The sequence below is a fragment of the Carassius auratus genome, chromosome 17 (genome assembly GCF_003368295.1).
Source record: "Carassius auratus strain Wakin chromosome 17, ASM336829v1, whole genome shotgun sequence".
Taxonomy (NCBI): Eukaryota; Metazoa; Chordata; class Actinopteri; order Cypriniformes; family Cyprinidae; genus Carassius; species Carassius auratus.
Genome location: NC_039259.1, coordinates 24,377,863 through 24,395,254, shown reverse-complemented (window position 1 = coordinate 24,395,254; position 17,392 = coordinate 24,377,863). Strand labels below are relative to the sequence as shown.

Sequence of the window (17,392 nt, the reverse complement as noted above, 5' to 3'; positions counted from 1 at the left end):
TTTGTGTAACGCAAAAGAAAAATTTATAATCGAACAGTTTATAATCGAACAGTTGCTGCTTCCCATTTTTATTTTTAATTTCTATTTTTTTTCTCTCCAAACCAAGGAAGTCAAAGGAGACCAGCAACTGTTTGGTTACCCACATTCTTCAAAAAATAACTTATTTTGCATTCAGCACAAGAAAGAAACTCCTACAGGTTTGCGACAAACATTAGGCTACACTATACCGCTATAAAAAAAGCACATTGACTGGAGAAGTAATAGAAATCCTGTACAAAGTGTACACTAGTTAATGAAGCATACATGCATTGTTTTTAGCAGGTTCTGTGTTGCTAAACATCTTACCGTGTCATTTCTAGCAGCATATTGTTTGACTTGTAATGCTTTGGCATGAGTGCGTTTAGTTTTCTTCTCAGGGTTTACGTGTAGTCTAAAAATGTCTAATTTGAATTGCAAATAGACAAGGTATAGCACTGACTTTGCTATTGCAACATCCTCACAAAAAACAAACCTCTGCAATGAGCATTTCTCATCTGAGCATGTGTACTTTGTATGTAGGAAATCACACGTTTTGTTTTGAAGTTTTATAATGGTTTCATAGTTGGACATTCAAAACACTTAGGTCTTCAATATCACCAAGTTTGGTCTCCACCTTATATATATCAAATATACCATAGTGTAGCAGAACTATTACATAATTTAAAAAAGAAAATAAAACATGAGGATGTGAGAAGGACTGGACACAAATACAGGAGGTGATGAGATGAAAACGGGGAAACAAAGCAAATTAACCGGTTATATTAGCACTGCAAAAACACTCCACAGATCTCTCCTATTGTTCACTTTGGTCTACATCAAGTCTTTGAATGTGATGACAAGAGTTTTGGAAACAGTGAAAAAAAAAAACATGCACTGAAAAATCTGTAGTAGACACTTAGTAAAAGACAAACGGCACACACAAATACACAACTGAAAGAGTGAAAGGACCACATTGAAAAAAAAAAAGGTGAAATAATGTTCCCTTCCAAAAAGGGCATAAAATCTCATCCAACGGACACAGTAAACTGACACATGCCTTTTTCTTTGCAGTGTAGTTCAAAGATGGGACAACAAGAGACGACAATGTGAGTGGAAAGCATTCATTTCTATGGCTCACAAACTATTATTCAGATAAATACAGAAAATCTGTTAGAAATAGAGTTAAAATGTCCACTTGCGTTCTCCTCGTAACGACCAGGTGAGGAACGATGGCTTCATTTAGAAAAGCAATCGTCACAGCCATACGTGTGATTCGTATATAATGCTCATTTTCAAACGTATAGTGAATTATGTTTTAGTAATCTCAGTCTAGAGTCACGCTACACAAATAGAAATAGACATCTGCTTCGGTTCTGTTACAAACTGAACCGGACGTTTTAAAAAGGGTGCTTGCTGCAGTTGACCTATTTAAATATCTTTTTATCTCCTGCTCATTCCTCTTTTTCGTAAATCACTACAAGCTTTGAAACAGCAAATTTAAATCACAAACAAAAGCAAATAACATAATCTGTAATGACAAATACAATCATGATGCATTCCTTTATTTTGCAACAAACCCAAATTAATTGGCGTATTAGAGACAAAAACCAAAAAGGAAAGCTGGGGTTCATCTTTCGGTTGGGGTTAGAGGTGTGTGTTTGTGTGTTTCTGTGTGTCGGGGAACGCAAGAGGGACGTATTGTACGTTAGTGTCCAGTACTGCAGACTGCTCTTCACTCGTCTTCATCCTCCTCTTCCTCCTCTCCGTCGGAGAGAGTTGGACAAGCGGCAAGCTGCCGGTAACCATCCAGCCACTTCTCCACCATCTGAGTGACAAGCGGGTGGTTCCGCCTCCTGGAGCTCTTCTGCATGGCCACCAGAACCCCGCCCTCTGTAACACAGCAGTCCATCCACTGCCGCAGCATCCGCTCCTGCTGCTCCTCCGTCCCCATCTGACGGACATGCAGAGTAACCAATCAGAGAACACCTCAAGGTACATCAACAGCAGCTTACAAACACATGCATTTTCCATTCAGTACAGAAAGGTGGCGATGAAAACAAACTAATTACCCATTTTCTTGGCAGCAAAAAAAAAAAAAGTATGATGTTGACCTTTCTCTTTGGAGTGTTACAAGTTGTTCGTGAATAGATAAGATCCCTAAAGTTGCGATGACTTAAGTCTCAAACCCAAAGAGATATTCTTTATAAAAGTTAAGACTCGTCCACTCCCCCCTAAAAAGGCTTGCTGTAACACGCCCAGGTTGTTTTTCATACACTGGTCAATTTCGAGATTTTGGGCTATTTTGTTTCAACAATTGTCCTCTTTTAGACTAGTGAAAAAAAAAATACACATTTGAGTTTTAACTTTTGCCTCTGTAGATTTAAATGACAATCAGTGCTGTTTTACTATTATGTAGAGACTATAATAGATTTTATTAATATTTAGAATTTTTATTTTTATGTTTTAGATTTTAGTTGTTTTGGTAACACTTTACAGTAAGTGTACAACAGTGTTTTTTCTTTTTTTTTGGCCTGTTGACAGTATTTTATGATTATTTATGGAGTGATAAAAAGAGAAATCCAAAATATCCTCTCTCTCTAAAAAAAAAAGAAAAAAAAAAAAAAGAAAAAAATACGCCAACAAAATGAAACCCAAATTTTGGCTTTATCAAAAAGATTCAGATTTCTGTTCTGGAAATATATGACAATTAGCTTATACTTAATTAGTCAATGCATCATTTGCATATTTAAACAACATTTTAGAAAACTTGTTATGCAAAACAATTGTCTTAATGTATTATAATTAATCAGCAGGGGAAAATATCTGTTAGTAATGCTTTACCCTATTCACCTGCGATGTCTTAAATATATATAAAAAACGGCTAAAAAACAACCCAGCCTCCACACACAATAAAAAAGACAACCCATTTGTATATGTAAACAGACCTTAATAAGTATTCATGTTCTACAGAGTGCATTGATGTCAGCAGAGCTGTTCTCACCTCTTGTGCTGACAGAAAGTGAATGTGCAACAGTTTTCGCTCGCTGTCAACCAGCGGCAGGAAAGTGACCGTGACATCATCGTCTGTGTTCAAGTTGGCGCCCGCGCCTCGATTATCGTAGCCATCGTTCTCCATGGCAACCAAGGCGGAAAAGTGTCCGCGCGTGTAACCCAAGGCGATTGGGCTCTTCCAGCAGAAACTCTGCTCCCATAACAGAGGCAGGTAAACACCTACAACATAACAGCCAAAGCAAACAGTAAATACAGAAACTGTGTGACTGACCCTAAAAACCAACACTGTGTGACAGAGATATATGGATTGTTTCTGCTGGCCGTTTCGTCACTGTAGTAGCAATAACAGCCTGCCAGCCGCAGATATAATAGATCACACATTTCTTGGTTGACGTGGCCAAACAGCACAGAGAATAATGCTAATGTGCTTACACTAATCATCCCTGTAAGTACTGATAAAATGATTATAATCGTCAGATATATGCAGTGAAAAGCTCTTTATAATTAAATCAACACTTCGGCCAAGTCAATCAGTTGGAAGAGATTTGGATTTTTTTTGTAGCTTTTTTTTTTAACCTATTTTTGTGATTTACTGGAGGATAATACACATATTCTGTTTCTAAATATTTTTTTGAGTAAACCTTCCTTGCATAAAAATCTTTTATATAAATGTATGAAATATGAATATATAAATTATATATCACATTTTAATTTATATATACACACTACCATTCAAAAGTTTTGGATTGGTGTGATTTTTTAAAGAAGTCTATTTTGCTCACCAGCAGAATAGAATAGCAGCATTTATTTGATCAAAAATACAGTAAAAACTGTGTATTATAACAATATTTACATCAATTAAAATAACTGGTTTCTGTTTGAAGATATTTTTAAATATAATTTATTCCGCTGATGTCAAAGCTGAATTCTCAGCAGCAATTACTCCAGCCTTCAGCGTCACATGATCCTTCAGAAATCATGCTAAAGAAACTTGTTATTACCATGTTGAAAACACTTATGCCACTTAATATTTTTGTGGATTTTGTCCGTCAATATGGACCAAAATCTTTGAGGAATGTTTCCAAAACCTTGTTGAATCTATGCCACAAAGAATTAAGGCAGTTCTGAAGCCAAAAGGGGGTCCAACCCGGTACTAGCAAGGTGTACCTAACAAAGTGGGCAGTGAGTGTGTGTGTGTGTGTGTGTGTATATATATATAAAATACAATAAAACTTAATGACTTTTGAACAGTAGTGTAAATATCTATCTATATTGATAGTAATCATAGGCCAATCGGTCTTTCTAGAGCTGAGAAGCAGCCTTTGCAAATTGAGCAAACCAAATAAAATGGAAATATCTCCACACTAGCGTAGCACACTTAATCACAGCTCACCCTGAAAGCGTGTGTATCCCAGCGTCTCTCCTCTGAAGCTCTTGTAATATTTCACACCGTACACTATGATAGGCCTCCGAAGGATGTGTGCCAGGACAAACACGTGCGTCTGCTCTAAACTCGCACCCGGCTGCAGGAAGATGATACAAGAACAGAGACAGAGAGAGAGAAAGAGAACCACAATAAATGTTAAAACAACTGGTTTCAATCCTCAATGCTATGTTTCCCCAAACTCATCTGAATATTTCATTATAAGAAAAATTATTCAATATGAAACAGCATATGCGACTCATTTTACTTTCATAATCTAACAATGATCCATTCAAAGCAGCGTAAATGGCTTTGAATGTAAATGGTTAAATGACTGATAAAAGCATACAAAGAAAATAATTGTTTCTTTGGAATAACAAGCACTGATGAATCATTCACAATAACAAAAATGTGTATTCTGAAGGTAAATATAGTCAGTTTTAATGCCTTACTGTACAATGTAACTGCCAAAATCTTCAATAGATCTGTATGAAAACAACCGACTAATGGAAACAGTGCTATTAAAAGTGCTCATTGCTCAGACATCTGTTCAGCCCTCAACGTCTCCGGTGGCATGCATGTCTGCGTACGCGTTTCTGTATGAATCAACTGCATCTATCTCAGTAGGTGGTGAGATCCGAATGTTTTCTCATCTGGTTACTTACCTGACTGGCTAATGACAGTATAAAGGCCCAGTCCTCCTGCCACTGCTCCTCCCGCAGAGAAAAATGCAAACCGAAGCTCTGGGAATACCAGGACTCCCACTCTTTCCAGCGCGTGTAGAACCTGGAAAACACAAACATTATATCTGTGTAAAATGCACAGATGCAATTACACAGATGTGAATAAAACCCAGATGCAATCAAGCAAGATAACTAATTTTTTGCTAAAGAACACGTGTGCTGCCACCTTTGCAAAACAATGCTAGGGTGTTCTGGGTAGTTAACATGACTCAGGGTCTTTAAAGTTAACTAAAACAGAGTTTCTGCAGGTTTATGGTCTATGACCTTTTTAAGACCAAGTAAAGAAAACATAAGGAATAAATTGAATGGAAAACAGTTCTCCAATGGATTGTGAGGTTGCAGACCAAGAAAAACCTCTTCTGAAGAAGAGACACCTCCAATCTAGACTGAAGTTTGAAGGACAACCTGGAGAAAAACTATGCATACTAGAAACTTGTCCTTTGGTCAGATGAGACAAAATAGAGTCATGTGTTATTCTATTAATGTCCAGTCTTACCAGTGAGAGCAGTCGTGCAAGCTGTCGTTGAGGCTTTTTCTCAGGACAGAGTCTTTGTCGTAAATCCCCCATGTGGCCTGTAACACTGAATCTAGAAGGCAATCTCCAGCGGTTCGGTTCCACAGAGCGTACAGCCGGCTGTCCAGACGCGTGCCCAGCTCCAGAGACCAGTTAATGATGGGAGACTCCTCTTCCAGCTCTGAACACCAGAATAAATCACTTTCTCAATGCGTTTCTTTGAACATCCAGTGATGCATTCTGTTACTGCTAGCTGCTCTTTAGGGATGCAGCAGAAATAGACCAGCTAAGGCATTTTCTAGATCAGATTCTTCTCAATTGATGGGTCATGACCCAAAAACAGGCCATGGGCTTGTTCAGATACTAAATGCAAATAACAAAATTCAACTAACTGTATAATGGGACAGCAAAATCAAATAGGCAGATAAAAGTTGGGACAAATTGTGCAAGGTAAAAGAAAACACAACCCCTATGCATTAAATATGGGTGAACTTGCAAACAAGGCCAATGCTGTGCCGACCACAGTTTACCATCAAAATATCCATTTTCCTGAAGTAGAACTAGTTGAGGAACTCAATGTTTTAATGTGATGCCCATTTTTATCAGGTTTAAACCATAAAATAAAAGCTAAAGTGTCACCTTTTTGTACATCTCGATCCAGGACCTCATCAAACAGTTTTTCTTGAACATTTGGGGGAAGGTCTTCAATATCTATAGAAGAAAATAAAAAATTAAGACGCATTATGGATTTTTCTACCACTTTTACACAATGTTCATTACGAGGTATATATCAGGACACTTTTTGCATAAATACATTTCACACCCTATTTATTTATGTATACTCACTTTCATGAGGGTTATTATAGTTAACTAAAACTATAAAAAATAAAATAAACTGAAATAAAATGAAGGTTGTGTCTTATTTGGTTTACGGATGTACTAAAATAACTAAAACTAAAATTGATTCAAAATAACAATAGAAATTATTATAGTATCAAAAATACTAAAACAACATTAATTTCATTAGGTTTATATTTATTGGTTGCAACATTTCATAATGTATTCAATTATTTCATTATATTTTATCTTGTCACATTTTATGCCAAGGTGTACTTCAATTCATATTTATATGTGACCATGGACCAGAAAACCAGTCATAATGGTACATTTTTTATCAGATTTTTCAGAATTTTCATCTGAAAACTTTCCATTGATGTATGGTTTATTAGGATCGGACAATATTTGGCCGAGATACAACTATTCGAAAATCTGGAATCTGAGGGTGTAAAAAAATCAGAAGATCAGAAAAATCAGTGAGAAAATCACCTTTAAAGTTGTCCAAATGAAGTTCTTAGCAATGCATATTACTAATCAAAAATCAAGTTTTAATATATTTACTCTAGGAAATGTTCAAAATATCTTCATGGAACATGGTCTTTACTTAATATACTAATGATTTTGGGGATAAAAGAAAAATCAATCATTTTGACCCATACAATGTTTTTTTGGCTATTGCTACAAATAATTAATACTGGTTTTGTGCTCAAGGGTCACATATTTCATTATACTTTTATTTACGGCATTTAATTATATATTATATATCCCTTCATAATAAAGAACTAAATTGCAATGTTTCTGGTATCAAGAAATCTTGATTAACATCTTAAGTGGATTTTAAGGTAAACGTTTATTTAGGATTTTCTTTTTTTACTTTATTTTGATTTAGTTAGTTTATTTTATTTCAAGAAACAGAAACTGTTTCATGGTTTCAATTGAATTTAACTTTAAACCACTTGGTTTTTGTGACTCATGTGGTCTGAATGCATGAGAAGGGAAATGTTGGTCTTTAGAAATGATGAGTGATCACCTGCTGGTAATGTGAAGGTGACGAGGTCAGCGAAGAAGCAACAGGGAAACTCTCCTTTACGTCTGTGAAGTGCTGCCGCCACCTCTCTGCGGATCTGTTCTGTTAACTCAGGACACACCAGAGCCGGTATACACTTCGCCGTCTGCTGAGACACCTGAAGTACATTCAGAAATACAGAATCATTTTACAATATGAGACGACTTCTCTCCATTTAAACATGTAAACACCCTGACCTCCGTGAGCAGCACCGCGAGCATGTCTTGTCTTTGGAAGCGGATGGCCAGATGCACCAGAGTAAACCCAGCATCGAACGCAGACGGACGGTTGAGAATCCGCACCTCGTCTGCAGTCAGCTGCCGTGCGATATCACCCCCGGATGACTTGTACGCCTCCACGGCGGCCAGATCCCCCTCCACTACACCTGATGAAAGTGTGCATTACATATGAGTAGGTTGACTTCTTTCACTGCTCTTTGAAGTTGCAGTATGAATTTCCGATTCAATCCCATCAGACCTATAGGAGCTATATGTATTTCCCAGAAGACAGTGACGCTGCTTTAGAGATCAATGATTTCATACCCTGATGCAGGAAAGCAGAGTGCTAACAGAAGTGTTCCCTAGTACCAAAGCCCACGAGACAAAATCTGTCAGTTTGCATCAAACCATGCGTATGCAAACCATCTCCCACAGGCAGAGTGATGAAAATAAAGGTTTCATACCAGTTGATATCAAAAGATTCAGCTTTGAATTTCAGCTTCACATCCGGTAAAACATGCCAATCAAATAGTGAGCAAGAGGGAGAAGGTCACAACTGATAATTCACGTAACACTTTATAACAAGGTCAACACTAGTAAACTACATAAAGAATACTTATAGAGAACTTAATTAACCCTAGTTATTGCTCATTTAACTACTTTTTAAAATCAAAAGCATTAACATTTAAAAAATGTTTTTTTTATTTAACATTTTCAAAGAGTATTAAATGCTGAAATAATATATTTCTCAATATTGTTCAATATATTAGTTTCATGTTCGCTACTGGATTATTGTTCAGAAATTATTGTTGTACAGTGTTACCATAATGTCAATACATTATGAAAGGTGATATTTATTTTTATATAAAAAAATTAGGTATATGTGCACTTCTGTTCAAAGGTTTGGGGGTATGACTTATAAATTAATATAAATTAATACTTTTATTCCGCAAGGACACATTAAATTGACAAAGTAACAGTAAATGTTTATAATATGATAAAAGATTTTAAATAAATGCAGTTCTTTTAAACTTTCTATTTGAAATTCCTGAAAAAAGGATCACAAAAAATATCGAAAAAATAATAAGAATTGCTTCTTGAGCAGCAAAATATTTCACATAAAGATGTTTGATTAAAAAAAAAAATGTTTCAACAAACCACCAGCTGAAAAAAAGACATTAAGCAAAACTGATGTGAAGTTAGTGAGGAGAAAAGCTCCTGCAGCATCTGAGTGCAGATATTACAGACACCCAATCTAATGCAATGATATTTTCTAAATTAATTTTAAGTGTCCAAATACATTTTGGGGAAATTGTATCTAGCACTAATGGGGTTCGTTTCTCACCAGCGCAGGCGTTCAGGAAGAGCCAGTCGCTTCTCCGCATCCTGTTCCGGATCTGTTTGAGTTTTTTAAAGTCCGCCTCCTGCTCGTTATCGCTGCCCACCGCTCCGGACGCCAGCTCGATCTTGACCTCCGCCTGCCCTTTACACGTGGGTGGAGAGAGTTTCCTCTGTCTGCCTCTGCTCAGCCCCCCTCCCCCCGCTGTCCTCAGCTTATCCCGCTCCTGCTCGTTCACTATCGACGGGGACGTGGCGCTCTCCGCCTCCGAATCCTGCTGAGGTGCCTCGGGCGAACCACTGGGTTTAGGGTGGTCACAAACCACACACCTCAGACTCTTGGGCCAGTTCTCATAGGTGCAAGCCGAGCACGGCCAACGCTGCGCGTGCATGTTAAGCCGATTCCGGTCGTTATACTCCTCGCACGGATCTGAGGTGATCGGAGTAGGTCTGGACCCCGAGTCCGATGTCTGTGGTGCTTCAGACGGACTGAGCGGGCCGTGTTGGGAGCCCTGCTGCCTCTGACTGAGGCACTGCGTGCAGCGGATTGCGCGGGGCCAGTTCAGATAGGTGCACATTTGGCAGGACCATTTGCTGCTGGTCTCGGGCAGCTCATCGGCGATCCGCACCCGAGGCCGGGCGCTGGAGTCAGGGCAGATGAGCTGTGTGGTGCAGAGCTGTGGGTCCAGGCTGGAGCTGCTCTTGAAGGGTTCCTCTGTGATGATGGGCGCGTTGTGCCTTTGGGCCCGACACATGGTGCATTTGATGGCGGACGGCCAGTTCTCGTAGGTGCAGTACTCGCAGCTCCACTTCAAGCCAAAATCTGTCATCCTCGCTCGCGCCTGTCACCGTAACTGATCGCCCCCCCTCCCTCCCTCCCACCGGTCCTCCGTTCTTCACCTGCTTTCACTCGCTCACGCTCACAGCGCCTCCAGCTTCTCCTGCAATAGTCACAGACAGGCAAAGTTTAGTTCTTGCTGGGGAAAGAGCTATGTGGATTGATAATATGATAAAATTATGTTGATTTACAGTGGGATCCAAAGGTCTCAGAGTAAATAATGCCTTTTTAAAAAAAATATATAAATTAATACTTTTATTCAGCAAGGACGTATTAAATTAAGACAATTGTAATATTCCATATATATCAATATTCTTGAGCGGCAAATCTGCATATTAGAATGATTTCTGAAGGATCATGTGACACTAAAGACTGGAGTAATGATGCTGAAAATTCAACTTTGCATCACTGGAATAAATTACTTAAAATATATAAAAATATAAAATATTCCTTTTAAATTCTAATAATATTTCACAATACTATTATTTTTACTTTAATCATACCGACCCTAAAACTGAATTTTATTCACTATTTTGACTGAATTTTATAACACTATTTGGCTTGTTCCCTTAGCTATAATTTGATTTCATCCACAAATTATATAAAAAAAAAACAAAAAAAAAACTGATCATTCATGTAATGTAGTAAGGTCTGAGAATGTTCCAAGAGCATCTTGTGCTTCAATGGACCTTTTGTACAAAGGGCTTACATGGTCGATGTCACAAATTTGCTTAAATTTGATTAGTGACCGAGAAATAGTGCAGGCTATTTTCACATTTACCATTTTCTTTAATTGTCAAAATCCTAAATTCAAGTCACTTTCATATTTGAAACAAAAGTTTTCTGAAGTACCAGGTAAATATCATTGCATAAGATGATCTATGGTAAATACAAAAGTACCATATGATACCAACCAATGCATTGCAGTTTCCTTTTTTAACTGGCTTGGACTACTTATAAATGTCCATGCACTTGATTAAAATAATGATGACAAAAAGCATAAAGGTTGACAAAATGAACATAGCATTGAAATCAGCATAAATCACAATGAGTCCTGATAGCATACACGATAGTGCATGTATAGTCTGTGCTTTTCTCAAATCTCTTTGGTAGGTCTTTCCATTCACATGTTTCTCCCTCTTTGTGAATGATCTTAAGCTTTCCATTTGCTACTGTAATAAAAACCACAATACAATTTATTCTGAAAGGTTTTTTATCTGGACTCTGGATTATTCCTCACAGTCCTAACAGGTGGACAACGACAGATGAATCCAGCTCACTGGGGCAAACGGTCACATCCTTTGACCTACATTCCTACACTCTCATTTGGTTATTAACATTCGTTAAAAAAAAAATTCATGATGGCCTAGATTTCCTTGACTATGGTGTTAACATGGTACTGTGATAAAGATGGTAATAATGTGCTACTGAATGATTCACATACACAAACCACAGAATTTACATGACATTTCAAAGCATGTCAAAGAATACCATGGTATATGATATGAATATACATACGGAATAAAACAAACAAAAAGCCAGTTACTGAAGACAAATTAATCAATAGTGAAAAACAAACCATTATATATACTGTAGTTTGAAGTATCATATAGGCCTATTTTGTTTGGTGTAACAGAATATATATGATAATCACTCAGGACCATCTAATACTATACTTTTTATACCTCACATTTTATATCAAAAACTTTAAGACAAAATAGGTTTTGCTTTACGAAATTAGGTTCAATGTTTTGAAGGGGTCATAATCTGTCATTTTGGATAGTGAGCTGTCAAACTGCTGCAAGCGCCTTTGACACCGCAAAAGTGCAGTTTAGTTATCTCGGTAGGTTTTGACACAAACCTCTTTTTACACGACTGGAAACCGGGCTATAACGGCGAGAGGAGTTTATATATAACGGGCGCTGGAAATGAATTATGAAAGCATTTCCGCCGCTATAATGTATCCAGTTCGAATGTATCCAATTCAAATGTATCCAGCACAAACTCTGCGCTGATACATTGTAAACACTCTCGGCTCGTTTCGGAATTCCACACCAAGGTGTCGATTTTAGCCGAATCACAACAACACCATAAAAGAGCTCCGGTTTGTATCTGCTGCACTGTAAATAAACCCAAACAGCTACTTCTGTTCAGATTGTACACTGTCTATTGACATTTTCACTTCCTTAAAATGACAAATACATTTTTAAATAAATACATTCATAAATACTTCAAAAATATATTTAGGCGAGCATTTTAGGAAGCTAAAAAAAATCATTAATTTTCCCTGTTGCATAAAGTGTTACAGTGATTTTTTTTCCACACAGAAATATCAAGGCCCTTACCTGTCTCTGCCCTCCACACTTCAGTTTGCAAACACTACCGTTCCCGAGTTCGCTCTTCTGCAAACCGAACGTCTGTCCTACCGAAACCCAATCCGATCGGGTCCAAATCCAGCTCAGCACCGAAAATCTACCGCGACAGCAGATCGATTCTGCGTCGGAACTCCCATGTTATTTATCTCCCTTCCTCTGAAACCCAAAGCGCCACGGCGATCTTCAGATCAAAGCGGGTTTTAGTGGGTTTTAAATACCGGAATTCCCATTTCGGTTGCCGATGTGACTGGCTCTAATGGCGGCGGCACAAGAGCGGGGGGTAAACCAAAATAAACCTACTCCGGAGATACTGGTAGGAGGGATATCACCTGGATCAGCGGGCACATATGATTGGCTCTCGCTCCGTAAACACCGTGGAAACCAATGAGGGCGCATTTCTTTCGTTAAAGGGCTTCACGGCATACTTCCTTCATGAGCAATAACAATCAGGAAACTGTCTCTCTTGGTCCGCCATGTTGGCTCTTAGATTATCAGGGATGGAATATTAGGTTTCACTCTGGAGGGGAGCCAAAATGGAGTGTGTTTCGTGTGTTCGGCTCCACTGCCAAGGCCAGGGGGATGATGTCATCGTTTCAGAAAGATCTACCGCAGCATCATCTGCAGTGACCTAAGGGCAGTTTTTCAATGAAAACAAAAATAGAAGAGTTGACAATATAGCTCCAGGGCCGTTAGATTGTTCTGCGTGTAGCTCTTTTATGTCAAAACAATAAATGAAAGGCCCGGTGGTTGGTTTTAGCTGAACATTTAGTTCCATGTAGGCCACTCATTTATTTATTAGACTAGTTTATTTTATATATAAAAACTAGTTATATATATAATATATATAACTAGTTTATTTTTTTATACTAGTACACATATATATTATAAAAAATGAAAATGTATAATTTCTTCCTACATTTTTTATATATTCTGATTATAATACTTTTTTTGTTGGTGTTTTTTTCGTAACTTTTTTAGTAAACGTTCTCTTATAATAATAAAAAAAAATTCTTTTATAATTTAGGTTAAGGTTAGTCATGCTCAGTGAAACTACACCCTTTCATCAGCAGATTTTCTTGTTTCGATCGATTAAGCAGAATAGACGAATAAATAGCCTGTTTAGTTGCATCAAAAGTAAAGCGCAACTTTGTCGCCATCCAGTGGTTTCATAAACTAATGCAAGTGTTTGATGAGACGCACTAGTTTAATTTTTCAATCTAAAATGAAAATTCCGCCCAAGAATAATATATATTTATAATATATCACAATATTATTATATTACAAAATAATATATCACGTATAAATGTTTATTTACACATGAATATATAGTTATATTAGTATATATTACATTTGCATTGAAACATTAGGCTACTTTTACGACTAGTAAATGTTAAACATACTCTTCAAATTTTGCTCCAAATAATAATTTTCTTCTTAAACATGTCGTGTGTTTAAAGATAATCTTCCTCTCTTAAATAGCGTCGGTCACATGACACTTTATTTATTTATTTACTTACTTACGAGTTCTAGGCAGTGCCTCCACGTCGCTCTGATTGGCTGATTGCACTGTCAGCGCGATAAAGCCCGCCTATCATGTTTTTGCTTCAGCAGGTGCTTATCTTGCAATGGGCGTGAAGGCATCTAACGTGGTTAAAATGGTTGGATTATTTACAAAGTTAGCACTTTATCCACTCAGACATCCTCTCTCTTGGTCGAATGAGCCAGTTTAATAATCAAGGCTGCACCTTTGCCACCATTATTCCACACCTGCAGTGCTGTGTATACCGAGGATTTGTCCTGTAATGATGCGAAAATAAGGTGACTAATAATAATAATAAATAATCCGAAGTTAATGGCAGTAAAATAATGAAAATACAAAATAGGCTATTCTTGTTACGGTATTAATTGGTTAGGCCTAATTATTTGATTTAGTATTGAAATGTTACCCATAAACTTGATATTTTGATATAAAACACTAATAAATAACAACAAATTATATAAAGAGCGATATTAAATCGTATTTTAATATTTATAGTGTAAAGTGCTGTTCCATATGGCTTTAACTGTTCAAATATTGAAAATTATTATTTGAGACCATCGCTCTACCATGCTTCTAAACAGTTTTAGTAGGAAAGAAAAAAGTCTATTTTGAGAGGAACAAGAGTAAATAATTAAGGAGCTTAAGGAACTAATTGTATATATTAAATGCCATTTAAAGTTACAAAATACAAAATCTGTGTATGTTCCTGCAAAACGACACCCCTCTCTCTGATGTAGTGCATCTGTTTTCACAGTTCTGCTTCCTCTATGCTCTGTAGCCACACCCACCGGGGGCCCCACAGCTGAGCACCACCCCTCTCCAGCCAATGGCAGCGTAGCACGGCCACTCCATCACTCCTCAGTTTCCAAGGTAACTGGGCTGCTCTCCTGAAAGGCGCTACATCATCAGCATCCGTCCAGCAAGGGCTGCTCGAGGCAGGCAGCCCTGCAGTGGATCGTATAGCAGGCACCTCCCTCACACACCGCACTGGATGGAAAAATGGAGTAGATAGTGTTATGGTGAGTACCCGGCTTCTGTCTTCTGCTACTATGGGCTGCTGCTTTTCTTATTTATTTTAATAAAAGCAGTGGACATCTGAACATGGATGAGATATGATACTAGCAAGAGGGTTTACTCCGATCAATCTGAAGGCAAAATGCAGAGAGAGACAGCATTGTTGAAGTGGCCTGCATAGGAAGGACCTGACGCATGCACAAATGCTATCCACAAGGGGGGCCAAACATACATCTGAGCCTTTTAAAGCCTGCAGGGAGGATTGTTTTCTTTTTGCACTCTTGCTATATCTGTCTGTAAGGTAAGGAATGTGAACATGTCAGTGTTTATTATCCATCCTCCTTACACTGAAGCGTGGACTGGTGTTTTCAGCTCAATAGCCCTGCATGTTTGTTTGTGTTAAGCCTGCTTCTAGGTGAATAGCTCATCTGGTGCATGTCTGTCTTTAGGATGCTGTAGGGTTTAATGGTGCATGTGGTCCGGCGGGCACGCCTGTGTCATTGCTTGGTCATGGTTCTCTCTCCTTTAGACATTGCCTCGTCACCTTGGGCCCAAACACAACCTGGAAGGGTGGCAATGCATGACATATGCTCTGAAATATAAGAATAGTTTTGCTTTCTTTTTGATAAGGCTGCATGTGTGCATCCTAAGGTGTGGTGTTGCACCACATGCTCAGAATTAGCATCCGTGTTTAACGTGACCGAGTTAACTTGGTGGAAAGGAGATTTTGACTTCAAATGGAAAAGTAAACATGCTATAATATGTCAAGTTCTCATCATATGACAATATACATAACAATATATACATACTATTCGCTATGAGGAACACCAATGTATAAAGTACAATTAAATGGTTTTTAAGGTAATACCATATTATCAGCATATTGTTTAAAAATGGAAATTTAAATTTTGTGGTACTTGGAAAAAAATCTTTTTTGCTTTGATGACATCAGCATTCTAGCTGGTATGGAATCTTAAGATAATGTTATCTAGGATGATTAGATATATATATATATTTTTATATTAAATATAAGAAAACAGCACTAACATCTGAACTTAAATTGAAACTCAAACCGAAAACATAAAAAAAATCATTACAAATATTAATAAAAACTTTAAATATAAACTCATTCAAAATATGAATTAAATCTAATAGTATGTCAATATGGAAAATAATGAATTGTTTCATTGTATTATTTAATCTATCTTTTGTTTATTATCAGATGTGTTTTATATATAGAGAGAGAAATTTGTTTTTCAATAAATATTTGCAAAAATATGTATTTATATTTTTTTTACCCCAATGAAACAATCACTACATAGAATAAAATTTTAAAAATATGCTTTGTGACTCTTGTAATAAGAATCATTTAGCTTATTGCTTTCTTATTTAAGCACTACTGTTACGTGTGACCTAGACATGATTGAAAAAAAATCCAAACAAAGATGTACGTTTTTCAAACTAATTATTTTACCTATCTTTATATAATAAATAATAAGTGTATTATATTCCCAGATTATGTAAGTGTATAGGTGTAAAATCGGTAGGTAGTAATGAATTACAGTTTAGGTGGGTAAACAATGGAAATGGAAGAATTAATGTAATAAATGCAGCAGAAATAATGGATTTGAGTCTGCTGAAGTACTGACTTTTGATTATTTTATTTTTTGTCCTTACGGTGTGCTTGTTTGTGTCTAGAAATGTCTTAAATCTCCTAGGACAACGGTGTATTTCAGTTGTGCAGCTTTAGGCACTGTTGCAGTTGGGTTTTGGGAAGTGATTCCTCTGTGATCCACCCCTCCCTCTCCCACGAAATCTCTGTTTTATTATGGTGATGAGGGTTTGTGCTTAAGCAGGGTTAGACGCTTGTCTGTGTCTGTGTTTGAGTGTGGAAGGCAGGGGTTGGGTGGTGAACAGAGCCCCCTTTTCCACAGCATTGACCGCTGTTAAATAAACCAAGAATATTCTGTGTAGCTGTCAGCTTTTGTTGCACTGCAAGCCCTGAACACAAAACTGCTCTCTAAGCTTGTTATGACGGGGACCAGATGACCCAGAATTCTAGTGTGGGTGAGATGTGTGATCTTGAGAGCTGAGGGCACAGCTAAGGCCTTTAGCAGAAAGTGAATTTAGCACATGGGAAAATGTTGTATAGTTTAGCAAACCTGTGCAGGGTAGCATGCTTTCATGACAGATTCTGTTTCTTTAAATGCGCTGACATTGTAAAGTGTAAAAAAGCTTTTTAAGTGCTGAACCCAAATGCAATTTAAGCCTGACTTGAACTGACTACAGTTTGTTTGTACTTGAAAGCTGTTGTAAATAACGATATAGTGTTGGCTTTTTCAAGCTTGGTAATTTCCCATTTGAACACAGTGTGCAGTCAGTCTGTCTCTGTATCATGTCCACACACTTCTGTCATTATTCAAACATAATGAGAGCAGCTGCCATCTAACGTCACC

The 17,392-nt window shown here is 37.4% G+C and overlaps 2 protein-coding genes across 5 annotated transcripts in view; one reads left to right on the top strand and one right to left on the bottom strand.

Moving 5' to 3' along the window:
• Positions 1-574: 574 nt before the first annotated feature.
• Positions 575-12,876, bottom strand: LOC113117683 (ubiquitin thioesterase zranb1-B-like). The gene is made up of 10 exons (XM_026286535.1): positions 12,353-12,876; positions 9,177-10,110; positions 7,811-7,998; positions 7,578-7,731; positions 6,350-6,421; positions 5,693-5,891; positions 5,119-5,239; positions 4,424-4,553; positions 3,020-3,249; positions 575-1,969 (listed from the first exon to the last, which is right to left on the bottom strand). Exons 2-10 carry the CDS (start codon positions 9,997-9,999, stop codon positions 1,751-1,753), a joined length of 2,136 nt encoding a protein of 711 aa, XP_026142320.1. The 5' UTR covers positions 10,000-10,110; positions 12,353-12,876; the 3' UTR covers positions 575-1,750.
• Positions 12,877-14,070: 1,194 nt separating this feature from the next.
• akap6 (A kinase (PRKA) anchor protein 6) overlaps positions 14,071-17,392 on the top strand; it is a 121,979-nt gene continuing 118,657 nt past the window's right edge. For 2 of the 4 annotated variants that reach the window (XM_026286534.1, XM_026286531.1), the window contains exons 1-2: positions 14,071-14,200; positions 14,677-14,941. The gene's annotated coding sequence lies outside the window, so the exon portion shown is untranslated. Of the gene's footprint in view, positions 14,201-14,556; positions 14,942-17,392 lie in introns of those variants that run through there. The other 2 variants (XM_026286533.1, XM_026286532.1) reach the window with 2 other exon arrangements.

What these genes read in the sequence shown, in the direction of transcription:
- LOC113117683 (XM_026286535.1), bottom strand. Translation starts at nt 9,999, where the DNA reads ATGACAGATTTTGGCTTGAAGTGGAGCTGCGAGTACTGCACCTACGAG. An exon ending in CTTCCTGAACGCCTGCGCTG is followed by an intron (nt 7,999 to 9,176) that starts GTGAGAAACGAA and finishes CACTTTCATCAG; the next exon opens with GTGTAGTGGAGGGGGATCTG. An exon ending in GGGATACACACGCTTTCAGG is followed by an intron (nt 3,250 to 4,423) that starts GTGAGCTGTGAT and finishes GTTATGTTGTAG; the next exon opens with GTGTTTACCTGCCTCTGTTA.